The sequence below is a fragment of the Eretmochelys imbricata genome, chromosome 15 (genome assembly GCF_965152235.1).
Source record: "Eretmochelys imbricata isolate rEreImb1 chromosome 15, rEreImb1.hap1, whole genome shotgun sequence".
NCBI lineage: Eukaryota > Metazoa > Chordata > Testudines > Cheloniidae > Eretmochelys > Eretmochelys imbricata.
Window position 1 is genome coordinate 13,260,191 of NC_135586.1, and position 13,899 is coordinate 13,274,089.

The 13,899-nt window shown below is 39.0% G+C and overlaps 1 protein-coding gene across 6 annotated transcripts in view; it reads right to left on the reverse strand.

Annotated features, from left to right (window-relative positions):
- The window catches only part of CABIN1 (calcineurin binding protein 1), a 205,453-nt gene extending 191,627 nt beyond the window's left edge, over nucleotides 1-13,826 (reverse strand). For 5 of the 6 annotated variants that reach the window (XR_013348094.1, XM_077835274.1, XM_077835272.1 and 2 more), the window contains exons 1-8: nucleotides 13,606-13,791; nucleotides 12,690-12,772; nucleotides 8,930-8,983; nucleotides 8,281-8,373; nucleotides 5,623-5,736; nucleotides 5,295-5,429; nucleotides 3,182-3,362; nucleotides 453-582 (exon numbers count right to left, since the gene is read on the reverse strand). Coding sequence is in view for 5 of the 6 variants with exons in the window: in XM_077835274.1 (XP_077691400.1) it covers nucleotides 453-582; nucleotides 3,182-3,362; nucleotides 5,295-5,429; nucleotides 5,623-5,736; nucleotides 8,281-8,373; nucleotides 8,930-8,932 (656 nt within the window). In the remaining variant the exon portion in view is untranslated. Of the gene's footprint in view, nucleotides 1-452; nucleotides 583-3,181; nucleotides 3,363-5,294; nucleotides 5,430-5,622; nucleotides 5,737-8,280; nucleotides 8,374-8,929; nucleotides 8,984-12,689; nucleotides 12,773-13,605 lie in introns of all 6 variants that reach the window. The other variant, XM_077835271.1, reaches the window with a different exon arrangement.
- Nucleotides 13,827-13,899: the final 73 nt, after the last annotated feature.

Consider the following 13,899-nt stretch of genomic DNA (forward strand, 5'->3'; position numbering starts at 1 on the left):
TATACAATTCTCACTGAAGTCAATGCAAGTCTTTACATTGATTTCAGGGACAGCTAGAGCTGGTCCCAAGTCAAATGCCATGGAAAGGTGGTAATTAAGAAGTGATTTCAATTAGGAAAGTAAATCCTGAAAAGAACAGACAGGGGAGGTGGATGTACATGTTTCAATTATAGTTATATATAAAAGCAAAACACAATAATGGGAATTTAAAAAAGTCTGGGAATTAAAATAATTTTGGAACACTACAAAGAAAAAGTTAGAATTTTCTTCTTGCAACAAGTAATTAACATGGAAAATAGTGCCTAACACAGCAATAAGGTTTATTCAGAAGACAAAAACTACATGGTACAATTATATTAGTTTAAAATGTTGGACCTCACTAGGCTTTCTGAACTACTCCTATCCTAAAATTCTAATGTAAGAACTATAGGATGACTAAGAATGAGATTCACCATTTGAGGAACATCCTTAACGAGTCTTTCCTGAGGCAAGGTTGCTCGTCAAAAATCTTCTCCTTCAATACCAGTCCTTTGCTGTATTGGCAGTCTTTCTCCAGAGCTTTGCAGATAAAATACAAACATGCTAATAGAGGAAACAGAAATAAGAATTATGGGCAATTTGACACTTTGGATCATTCAAAAGTTCCCACTTCTGGGATAAATATAAACTACTAACAAGATTGTTAAAATCTTCAACTGGACATGAAACATTTCGACAATCATTGATTTGTAATTCTCTCTGCAAATGGTTAAACACATAGATATACAAATAAAATAACTTACCTGGGCATCCTAATCATAACCCCACATTCTCAAGTTTTAGCCCCTAAAAACAAATCTACAACTTTGCTAAACAGCTTAACAAAGTCATTTATCAAGTTTTGGTTTCAAACCCCATATTTCTGAAAAACAGGAATCCTTCAGTGTTTTTACACCATTCCTCAGCATTTATCATGATCACTGCATTACAAATTGCATTACAGCAGGAAAGGCCATATCCTGCATTCTTTACTCACCGGAGTAATCCCATTTACTCCATTAAGACTATTTTCATGAGGAAGGACGACGGGATCAGGCCCTACATCTCTAATTTACCTTGGAGTCACCTATTAACCTTAATTTGTATTGGTTCATCTACCACATGAAACCTGAATTTGAAAGTTGAGAGACAGTTATATCAATTGCTGCATAATTAACCATAACTATGAAATATATTGTAGTTTTATACTCAAATCCTGGAGGTAACTTGCTAGAAATGACAACAAAGACAAAGAACATGCATGAGAGTGAGAGAGAGGTCTACAGGGAAGCTTCTTGCATGCACTCTGATGTATAATAGATCACAGCTCCAAATCATACTTTCACTCTAAATCCTACAGATATTTTTTAAGTATTGTGGGGCAGAGGAGAATAGATTATTACCCAAAGAATTAAATGTCCTTCCGCATAGAGACAAATATCTTCCCATCAGAAAAAAAAGTATGGATTAAAAAAGAACTTAATTGAAATGTTTGCTGTTTCATCCTTTTATCTGATTAAGCAGAGTTTAAGAGTGCCATTCATAACTTCAGACTGGTGCAGGGCCATATCTCTCTTGCTGCATGAGGCAGAGGGGATAGAAGACGTGGATATCCTGTCTTTATGGACTAAAATTGCAGAAGAGAGGGGAATTAATGCTACATCTTCCAACTTTCGAGACCACAGAGAAATTTCCTCAGAAACAGCATGTAGTTGGTACTCCACAGGTTTTTTGGAGTTGTGTGACCTTCTGGAGGGAAGCATGTCTAAGGATAGCTGCTCTTCACGGCATCATCCTTTGCTAAAATTCCAGAAGAAATTAATGGTGACTTTATCAGGTGGAACTTTTGCACAAACCCATTCCACCTTATCTTCCCATTAGGTGGGTAGAGCGGTAAGGTGCAGCTCCTAAGGAAGCTGTGCTGCTGGGAAAAAAGGGAGTGGCTCAGGAAGTAGTATGGATCCCTGGTCCTCTGAGGAATTTCCTCACAGATCTTCAGACATTTACACAGGTGCTGGGCCTCGTCCCCTGCTCCCTTTGTGGCCACAGAAACCCTGTCTACTGACAAGGTATCTCAGAAACTCCACAAGCTACAACACGAACTTCCTTACATGTATTTTTCCATGGAGTGCATTACCTGGTCCTTAATAGTTAAATTACTACCACACACTGATCAATACTTACAATGGAACCAGCTTAGAGAGTATCCTGTTGTACTGTAGTTCTATTTATAGAGGAGGGAAAACAGTGTGCTGCAGAGCAAATATTTTCTTCTCCTCAGTTTATTTAACTAGTTCAGCTCAATGGACTAGCTCATGCAAGGGTAAGAAACCAGTTGGGAGTTGAAAAACCAGTAAAGGCTTGTTTTCCTCTTCCACTCTATGAATAAAACTTAGGTGTGAGAGAATGAGATCTCCTGTTTCTAAAATCTTAAAGGACCTAGAGACCATAGATAATCAGTTCAAGTCACTAACTGCAGATAATACTTCCTTTGTTTAATAAATCAGCTGGTTTTAAATGTAAAACATTTTTGATAAAAATGTTTTTTTATGTATACAACATATTTAAGATTATTTTATTTAACAAACAATTTAAATGCTGTTTCTGTGAATTTTTAATTGAATCCAGACTCATGAATCCAACCAGGGATACTGAATTCAAAAAATTCCTCCCCCAAAAGGATCTTGCTTATAGTCCACCTCAAACATTTCCTACAGAAAAGCAAATCCTTTGGGGGACCAGGGGACAAAACGCATTTCAACTCAATATCCATGGTTGGAACTTTTGTTTCCTTGCCCCTCGTCTGTGTGTTCTGTTTGGGATCCCTTGTAACATAAAATGATATAAACTTAATTTTATTTTCATTATTTAAAAAAGTCATAGGAATTCTAAAAGAGAAAAGAACTAAATAAAAATAAATGAGCACAATGATGGTTTTCAATAAATAAAAGCAGCAGATAGGGATTTTTCCTGTAATTAAAAACCGTTACAAATCACTGTACTTTACCTTGAAAAACTTACACATTAGTGTCTTATAATTTCAATACATTGCTTGTTTAAGATATTGTCTGAAAGACTGCATCACTGTACTGTTCTGATCATATTGATTTTTACTTGAATTGCATATTTTAAGAAAAATTATACAAAAACTAACTGTACTTACTTGTATAGTCACTGAGCGTGTACAAGACTGTGATGAGGTTATCTAAACAAGGCCAGTGATCAGGATTACATCTGAGTCCTTCTTCAAAAGCATGTCGTGCCAGTGGCATACGGATTAGCCTTATTGCAACACGACCAATTTTATACCACAGGTTGACATCAGTAGAGTCTAACATTACAGCCTAGAAAACAAAAATATCACACCATATACACGTCTACACATGCATGTGTGTGTCTGTACACATTGCCTAATATAGTTTGTATTTGCTAGAGTTGAGGTTTATGATGGAACACTATTGTTCTTTGGGACTGAAAAGGTGAGCAAGTAATACCATATTTATTACCTAAACATACACACAATACATGCAAATTTGGGCTGTCGATTAATCTCAATTAACTCATGCATTTAGCTCAAAAATTATTTGTGATTAGTCGAAGTTTTAATTGCGCTGTTAAACAACAGAACACCAATTGAAATTGCTTAAATATTTTTGGATGTTTTTCTACATTTTCAAATATATTGATTTCTATTACAACACAGAATAAAAAGTGTACACTGCTCAATTTATATTATTCTTATTACAAGTATTTGCACTGTAAAAATGATAAAAGAAACAGGCTTTTTCAATTCACCTCATACAAGTACTGTAGTGCACTCTCTTTACTGTGAAAGTGCAACTTAAAAATGTCAAATTTTTTTGTTACATAACTGCACTCAAGAACGAAACAATACAAAACTTTAGAGCCTACAAGTCCATTCAGTCCTACTTCTTGTTCAGTCAGTCGCTAAGACAAACAAGTTTGCTTACATTTATGGGAGATAATGCTGCCACTTCTTATTTATAATGTCACCTGAAAATGAAAACAGCCATTTGCATGGCACTTTTGTAGCCAGCACTGCAAGGTATTTACATGTCAGATATGCTGAACATTCGTATGCCCCTTCATGCTTCGACCACCATTCCAGAGGACATGCTTTCATGCTGATGACGCTCATTAAAAAAATAATGCGTTAATTAAATTTGTGACTGAACTCACTGGGGGAGAATTTTATGTCCCCTGCTGTTTTACCAGCGTTCTGCCTTATATATTCATGTTATAGTAGTCTTAGATGATGACCCATCATCACATGTTCATTTTAAGAATACTGTCACTGCAGATTTGACAAAACTCAAAGAAGGTACCAATGTGAAATTTCTAAAGATAGCTACAGCACTCAACCCAAGGTTTAAGAATCTAAAGTGCCTTCCAAAATTTGACAGGGAAGAGGTGTGGAGCCTGCTTTCAGAAGTCTTAAAAGAGCAACACTCCGATGTGAAAACTACAGAACCCAAACCACCAAAAAAGAAAATAAACCTTCTGCTGGTGGCATCTGACTCAGAAGATGAAAATGAACATGCATCTGTCTGCACTGCTTTGGATTGTTATCGAGCAGAACCTGTCATCAGCATGGACACATGTCCTCTGGAATGGTGGTTGAAGCATGAAGGGACATATGAATCTTTAGCACATCTGCAATGTAAATATCTTGTGACACAGACTACAACAGTGCCATGAGAACATCTGTTCTCACTTTCAGGTGACATTACGAACAAGAAGCGGGCAGCATTATCTCCCGCAAATGTAAACAAACTTGTTTGTCTGATCAATTGGCCGAACAAGAAATAGGACTGAGTGGACTTGTAGGCTCTAAAGTTTTCCATTGCTTTATTTTTGAATGCAGTTATTTTTTGTACTTAATTCTATATTTGTAAGTTCAACTTTCATGACAAAGAGATTGCACTACAGTACTTGTATTAGGTGAATTGAAAAATACTATTTTTTTGTTTTTTTTACAGTGCAAATATTTGTAATCAGAAAAATATAAATTAAGCACTCTACACTTTGTATTTTGTGTTGTAACTGAAATCTATATATTTGAAAATGTAGAAAACATCCAAAATATTTAAATAAATGGTATTCTATTATTGTTTAATCGCACGCTTAATCTTTTTAATCACTTGACAGCCCTAATGCAAATCATTTATACAAAATATGGTGAGGGTCTCTCACATCTACTTCAGCAAGACTAGTAAATATTGAGACTCTCATATTGTACTCAGACTCTACTGTACCTCTAAGTAGAACTCCATGGCTGTCTCCAGGTCATCTCGCTGTGCTGCCAATTGCGCTAGATTTTTATAGGTGGAATATTTTAACATCAAGCCTGGATGTTTTAACCCTTCTTTCTCATCACCAGAGAGAACTGCCTGAAAATGGTAAACAAAACAAATGTACCCTTGACATCAGGAATTAGACTAGTGATAAACAGCAGCAAATAACCAGCCAACTGACAACCAGCATTACATTTTTGAGTCATCCATGGCCAAGACACAATGGAATAGCACAAAATGCAGTAAAGATGTGGCTATCTTTCACTTTGACTCTCTAAATTTCACTGACCTCTCGCAGAAGACGAATCTCAAGCAGCTCATGGTAAGCTTTGGCAGACTCTTCAAATCGGTCATGTTTCTGAAGGTCCAAAGCTTTGTGATACAGAGCAAAAGCTTCTGCCTCCTGTGGGTCAAAGTAACAAAATTAACAACATAATCATCACAACTCTTATGCAGAAGTAACACTTAAATAAGAGAAGATTTATATAATGGATTTTCTCTACTGATTTTTCTATTAACTTTTTATTTAATAGTCTTCAGAAATAAAAGAATAAAATACTAGAACAACCAAGGAGAATCCTTGCAATAAAATTAGAGATTTTAAGAAAATATGTGGAAGTCAAAAGCAATTTGCTGGGGGGGTGGGGGGAGAAGGGGGGGAAGGGTGTTTAATACAGCCTTAAAACAATGTGCATACCATGGCCATTATTCAGGAAAGCATTTCTGTCAATCCTATTCAGGAAAGCACTCATGCACATACTTAACTTTAAGCACATACTTAAGTCCCATTGGGCTTCAATGGAATAAGTATATTTCTTCATTAATATGAACAATAAAGCACCCTCTCTGAATAGATAGGCTTTCCTGAATTGGGTCCAATAGTTGTAACCAGGCTAAGCGCAGTTGTTATTATTACGAGTCTATCACCTTTGCAGTTTGTAAAATATTTTTTGTGAATCTAGTTATAAAACCATACTAAAAGCTACCTGTCAAAGTGGTTAGTATTCAGCATAGTTTTACAATAGAAAAAACCCAGTCTACACTGGTCAGGAAAGTTAATTCAGTTGTTGCTAGTAACGACTCTACTTAAATATGGCAGCTGCTAGAATGGTTTCATAAACAGTATGAAAAAGGCCTAAGTGAAGCTGTAAAATCTAAGGTTTTAACAATAAATACACGTTCTTTTCTTTTAAATATTTCTATCTGATAAATATGACGATTTATCAATAATGTTAGCTAAATAATTCATTGATCCTACAATGAGTTCCATGTGGGAAGCCTCCTTGCATCTGCACAGTATTTATTATATGACAGGAGCCTAAGAACTGAGACAGGCACTCCAATCGCCATGAGGAGTTAATCATTAAGTAACTTTGGAGGAGAAGGGGAAGCAAAGGCCATCTCTCAGCTACAGAAAAATAAATGTATTTCTTCAGTTTATTAAAATACAACTAGAGATGCCCATCCAGTGCTCTAGGTGCCTATCTCATAATTAAAAATCACAACATAAAAAAGGGCTGCCCATAAACATGAGAGAGACAAGGTGGGTGAGGTAATATTTTTTACTGGACTAACATCTGCTGGTGAAAGAGAGAAGCTTTGAAGCTTACACAGAGCTCTTCTTCACAGCTACACGACCACTGCAAACAATGCCCATAAATATGTCCCCCTCAGCTGACATGCTGAGGCATGCTGCCTCCTCAACAGGCAAAACAAAGAGGAGCGGAAAAGGATGGGGTATGCAGCATGCTCAGGTGGTTAACAAACCTGGGCTCTGGTAGACCAAGGAAAGGGACTTCCAAAATCAAGGATCTCTCAAAGAGAATGCCCTGCCAGCAGCACCATCTCATTTATATTGAGAGAACTACATGAGCAGTTCCATTGCTCTCAATTCTGATAGCATATCAGAGACATGCCACCCTGGAGGTCCTCTATTTTAATCTCTAACCTACCTGGAGGCCAAATTTAGACTGGATCTCTCTCCTACCTTTCCCTGTGTCATTGGTACCTACATGTATCACAACCCTTGTCTCCTCTCCAACACTGAATATAAGTCTTTCTAGATGTCTGGAGAAGAAGGAAGATTGACAGCTGCCATCAACAAGATCTTTGGTCTATAAACAATTAGAGAGGTGGTTTAAGCTGCTAGTTCTGCTAACCAAGATGCCTGTGGTTCCCGCTGTCCCCAGTTTTCTCCTTTTGATTTTCACCAAGGTCAATAAGGTTCTGTCTACTGAAGCCTAGATCATTCTTGAAACATTCAAATTGATCAGCTGCAGTATTGAAAAGTTATCACATTACATCCAAACAGAGAAAAGCCACCATGTTGAGTGTAAGGCCTTGCAAGATCAATTAAAAATACACACTCTTTATGTTTTCTCTTGCAATAATCTGTACCCATGAGACATTCTTAGTAAATCAGGAGAGTATTATACAGAAACAAACTGTGCTCAGATTAGTTGTCTATAATTAAATGAATTATAATTATATTTCTGAATGAGATATAATCAGCCAGATAAATCAGCACCTTGAACTTGGCCTCCGTAGATTATCTTTGCTTAGTTTACCTAACTAACATGACTGGAATGATTCACAAAGCTGAGACACTGAGATCATTCCTATCAAAATGTCTTCAGTTTGTATCGTAGAGTCAGGCAACTTATCTCTTTCAACAGCTAATATTTCTTCATCTCCTCAGTAAGCAGACAGGAAACTCAGCTCCTAAACTAATGCAGCCTACTCACAAATAAGCCACACAGATGCACTGTACCCCATTTCAGTAGAGTCATGGTATGCTAAGGGCTGAGTTTAGGAGATGAGAATATTAATGTAGCTCTTCCCCCTAGAACCAAAAATTACGAGAGAACAGACCCAATGTTGGGAGATTAGAACATATCAGAAGAGATTCAATGTCAATTTTCCACATTATTAAAATTGTTTTACTTACTTGAGCCTCCTTTGTCTGTGTTTTGTGACTTTTGAAGGTACCTTCATGCTCATCCTCAATTGTGGAGCTGGCATTCAATGCTGCAATTCGGATCTAAGAATGAGAATCAAGAAACAGTTACATACATGAAATTCATATCTGGCTCAGTTCCTCATCTCACTCTTGCCACCAGAATTTTTATCATTTCTCTCTCTAGTTGAAAATCTCACAATAAAACCCAGGTTAGCACTGCAAATGTAAGAAATTATTACTACTTCAGTATATAATGGTTACTTCATCAACCCACTAACTGCAGAATATGACAAGCAAGACAAAGGAAGCTCCTTTAATGGCAGGGGAGGACATTTAAACCATCCCTAGGAATCCTGGAGCCAGTAGAATGGACATATGGATTACAGTGAAGCTCCTTAATTTACCAATCACTACAAGGATGATTACTGAAAATGCAATGTTCTAGTTGTGCCAATTAACACTCCACAGAGAGCGGCTAAGTCTTGGGATAAGGAAATATGGAAAATTGTTTTTGGTTTCTCACATCAAACACATGAAAGGATTCAAGCAACATGTGGCACCGAGAATTCGCTGCTCTCTCAGAGAGCCATACCACCAAGATGTCTGATAAGCAGCTTGTGCTGGACTGCCACCTTACCATGTTCAGAAAGATTCTCCCACTAGAGTCAGGTGGAGGGCCAGTCAGATAGGTCTGAAGAGCAAACAGGGATTGCAATTATATTTACTATAAATGGAAAACATTTATTATTAAAAACATATAATCATTATTTAACAATTTAATTGGAAATTTTTACAAGCGTCATAGCACCTTACAATATAAACAAGAATTGACAATAACAATCTTAAAAACAATTGTAAATAAAGTTCTAAAATAATTAAGATGAAAGGAAATGCAATTGTTCCTTATTTTCTTTTTGCTTTTAAGACTTTAAACACTAGAAAAAAATGAATATTTGCAATGCACTTTTAACTATGGTACATTAGTCAGCTGGAGATTTATGTGTACTGTAACAGTAATATTAAATATAATCCCTAAGTTAGATATGATATTCTTGAGAACATCCAAAAACATTACATTAAACGAATGTTAAGGCTGCCACATTAATCACTTAAATGTCAGATTTCAGAGTAGCAGCCGTGTTAGTCTGTATTCGCAAAAAGGAGTACTTGTAGCACCTTAGAGAATAACCAATTTATTTGAGCATAAGCTTTCGTGAGCTACAGCTCACTTCATTGGATGCATACTGATGAAGTGAGCTGTAGCTCACGAAAGCTTATGCTCAAATAAATTGGTTAGTCTCTAAGGTGCCAAAAGTACTCCTTTAAATGTCAGACAATGACGAAGATAAAGTTGCCTGTGTAGCCTCAATTCTGCCTCCTTGCGGTGCATTGCTATAGTCTACCTGCACCATCGCATCATTTTTTAAAATTATGGAAAAAGTCCTCTTCTCAGAGCAGGGCTGACTTCCTGCCCCTGTATCAGCAGCACAAGACCAAAATCCCTGTTCACAGATGCATTTCTGGGGCTAGAACCCAATGCCCTTCCCACAACGAGAGTCTGTGGAACAAGACAGAAATCAAGGAAAAAGTTGTCCTGGTGCTGAGTGTCAGAGGAGGCAGCCATCATGGCTTCTTTCAGAGCACATCCAATTGGTCTACTATTCAAAGCAAGCTGGCAAGCCCTCTATACTAGCGCTCCCAGCTACTGTTGCTAACTTTTACGAAGCTGAACTAGTGCAAGTATCAGTGGAGCACTTTTTTTTTTTTTAAACGTTCCCTATACAGAGTGTAGGTGGGCCAATGACAACACAGTGTCTCTCATCTCTCTTGCAAAGGCAGGACTTTAGAGCTGCATACCCATAGAGGTCTATGAAGTAAATATTTGGCAACAAAAAGAAGCTAAACTTCTATGATAAAAACTTCTCCATTTTGAAAGGAGGGAGGTTAATATCCCTAGCAATTTTAACATTGATAGAAAATTTGAAAACTGGTATTCACATTTAAAACCAGTTATTTTTCATTTAAATTAAATCTATAATTTTCATTCTATTAATTTCTTGAAGTATGATGCAAGTAATGGCAAAAGAACGTGAAAGGAATTGTACATGTTTTATTTTAAATGTTCACTGCCATGAGACAAATCCCTCACATCAGCAGACATACAAAAAAATGACATGTGCACAGCAGGCTAAAAACAGTCTTTTATATTGTAGACCATATTAATAGCAAGGTAACTCCAGAATTAACCACAGCAGGAAGCAGTGGGAGTGCTGAACTATGAGGTGAATGACAGGTTTCAGAGTAACAGCCGTGTTAGTCTGTATTCGCAAAAAGAAAAGGAGTACTTGTGGCACCTTAGAGACTAACCAATTTATTTGAGCATGAGCTGTAGCTCACGAAAGCTCATGCTCAAATAAATTGGTTAGTCTCTAAGGTGCCACAAGTACTCCTTTTCTTTTTATGAGCTGAATGAATTCAGATATCATTGATGAGCGCTTTCACATGTAAAGAAAGCATGTTTTTACTTTAATTTAACTCATTCAGAAGTGATCACATTTTGTTGGTTCACACACACTGATTTTCCCTCCTCAACTAAAACTTCTATCACTTGCATCCAAATTACACAGAAAATTGAACAATAATATAAAGTATTTTACGTCTTCAAAGCATTTCATAAACATTAGTTAACAAAGCTTCAAAATCCCTGCAAGACATGCACGTATTTTCCCCGTTTTATAAATGGAGGAAACAGAGGCCTGATTATCAGAAGTTACAGAACTAGAGCTGGGCAAAATTTTCAGTCAAACTTTTTGTCTCTAAATTTCCTTTATTTTTACTTTTAAAAATTCAAAAACATTTTAAAATGCTCAATCAAAATGTTTTGTTTTACCCAAAAAAGTTGTTTTTTTTAAATTTGTTAAAAAATAAATTAAATGTTCATTTTTGGACTGACCTTAAACAATTTTTTTTAAAATTTTTTTTAAATTGCTAATGAAACCAAAAGTCCAATTTTCACCTAGATCTATTCTGAACATCCATGACTCCAAATTAAATTATCACCAGCTCTAAAAAACATTGGGCTCCATGGCCCTATTTCAGTGAGATACTTAAAGTTAGGTAAGTATTTAAGTTTACTTGAGCTTAAGTTTAAATACATACTTAAGAACCTGACTAAATCAGGGTCATGGTGACTTGCTCAAGGTCACACAGCAAGTCATTGATAGATAGGTTGACCACACATCCCATTTTGGATGGAACAGTTCCCTTTTTAACTCCTATCCCAGATGTCCTGACTTTTTTGGCAAAACTAGGCATTTGTCCCATCTGCTCTTGTCAACTGATCATCAGAGGGCAAGAGCAAACAAACAGGACACATGCCCAGTTTTAACAAAAAAGTGGAGCATGCCCCCAAGGGAATGTTTGGTGGGCAAGTGACAACAGGGTGTGGGCTGTCAACTCCAGCCCCAGGGCTTGGGCCAGCCCCATGCGGGGGGCAGGGACCCTCAGGCCAGCCTCACATGGTATCCTACTTTCCCTTTGGGAAATATGGTCACCCTATTGGTAGACACAGGATTGGAACTCAGTAGCTTGGCTGATATTGCACTAGAGACTAGACCAGTGGTCCCCAACCTTTCTGTGGGAAAAGCGGCAGTGGTAAGAAGCATCGCCGCCGAAATACGGCAACGCTTCTCGGTGGCATTTCGGCGGGCGGTTCTCCGGCGGCCGCGCTCGGCTGCGGCATTTCGGCGGTGCAGTGTCCTGCGGGCGCACACAACTGCCCCGGCGGGTGCCACTGCACCACAGGCACCACGTTGGTGACCCCTGGACTAGACCAACCAAAGCGAAAGAAAAATATGTGGATGGCAACAATTTTAATTCTGCATTTTGCTCAAATAGAAACTTTTAAAGAAGAGTCAAGTTACTTTTAGCTCTAGTACAGTCAAATGGTGACAGAAGAAGAGAAATACAGTAAAATAGAAAGCAGAGTTTCTGTACTGGCATAACTATGTCAGTTAGGGGTGTGATTTTTTACTGGTACAATTCCTAATTCGGACACAGTTATTTTATAGCAAAATAATACTCTACAGGAATAAACTATACCAGTATAAGCATTTTAATGCTAGTATAACTGTATCCATAGAAAGTGGCTTGTACCACTTTAGCTATACCAGTATACATAATATACCAGTACAATTAAAGCAAATTTTATGTACAAGACAAAGCCTTAGGCACCTGCAAACTTTATGTCTAGACAGAGACACTCAATAGAATAGTGCTACTTTAAGCCTTCCAACTTAAAAATCATATACAGGTACTGCAAAAATAAATTTACTTGTTTCACACAGCTCTTTAGATTATTAAAACCAAAAGAATTTTCTAATTCTAATTTACTTAACTATTTATGCTCCATTTTCATTTTGCATTGTTCTTGTGAGTTTCACGGTAGGTTCTCATTGCAGTTATGTTTAGGTGTCAAACGCTATAAGGAAATATTTGTTTAAAGTCAGCAGTTTTCAGTGACTTTTTAAAAAAAGTTGTAGAAGTGTTTCTACTAGATTTAGGTTTTAGAAAAGGTCATTCTTCCAAAACTAGTTTTTGACCACATGCTAAAGGGATCGTTTTCACGGTCTATCGTGTACACAGTGCCACTTTCCAGAGCACAGGTGTGAGGGAGCGACTGGAGAGGAAGAGGTAGATGCATAAATGATGATGGGTAGGTTTTTAGGAAGGGGAGGGGGAAGATCTGTTACATTTCCTGAAAGAAGCTCAGCGTCCAAGTGTTTGAGAAACCCTGTTGTAAAGGGTGCAAGAGCCCGGCAGAATCGTCACAGGAGGCTCCATCCAGCCATAGGCCTGTGAGATGCAACTGCAGACAGAGGGGCGGAACGGGGCCCCTCCGTGGAAACTGCGACGTCGGTGGGTTCTGGAACTAGAGGGCTCCCCAATTATCCGGGGAGCTTTAACGTAAGCAAGGCTTGGCCCACGGAGATCACTCCCCCAAGGCACCTCCTCCCCGCACAATGCCGATCCCCCATCCGGGCGGGGACAGGGCTGCACCCCCGCTCTCCATACAGGTGCCCGGCAGCACTGGGCCCTCCGCTCCCTCAGCAGAGGCGCCAGGTACCAGCCCGCACTCCCCCCACACGGGCACCGGCCCCGCTGCTTCCCCGAGAGAGCTCCCCACGCCCCAGTCCGGTGTGCAGCCCGGGCCGGCTGGGTAAACGGCGGGCAGAGCGGCCCGCCTAAGACGGGGAGAGGGGGTTGACGCGCCGCTGAGGGGAGTCCGTTCTACAGGGAAGGGGGGAGCCTCACCTGCAGTCTCCACGGCAACCTCCTCCCAGGCCCCTGGAGCCCAGCAGGCCAATACAACGGCCGCTCATTGGCTGAACTGCGGCTCCCTAGCCAGCCAATAGAGATGCTGGATACAGATTGCCCGGCTGCCTCCGAAGCGGGCGGGGCCGAGGGGGCTGCGGAGCAGCTTCCCGCAGTGACGCCCCCACTCCGGGGGCTGTGCCTCCCACATCCGCCCCGCCCCTTCCGGGACCCCCGGGTGCCGTCACGGGACCCCGTTGTCGGAGACCGCTATGATGCCGTCACCGCGGCACG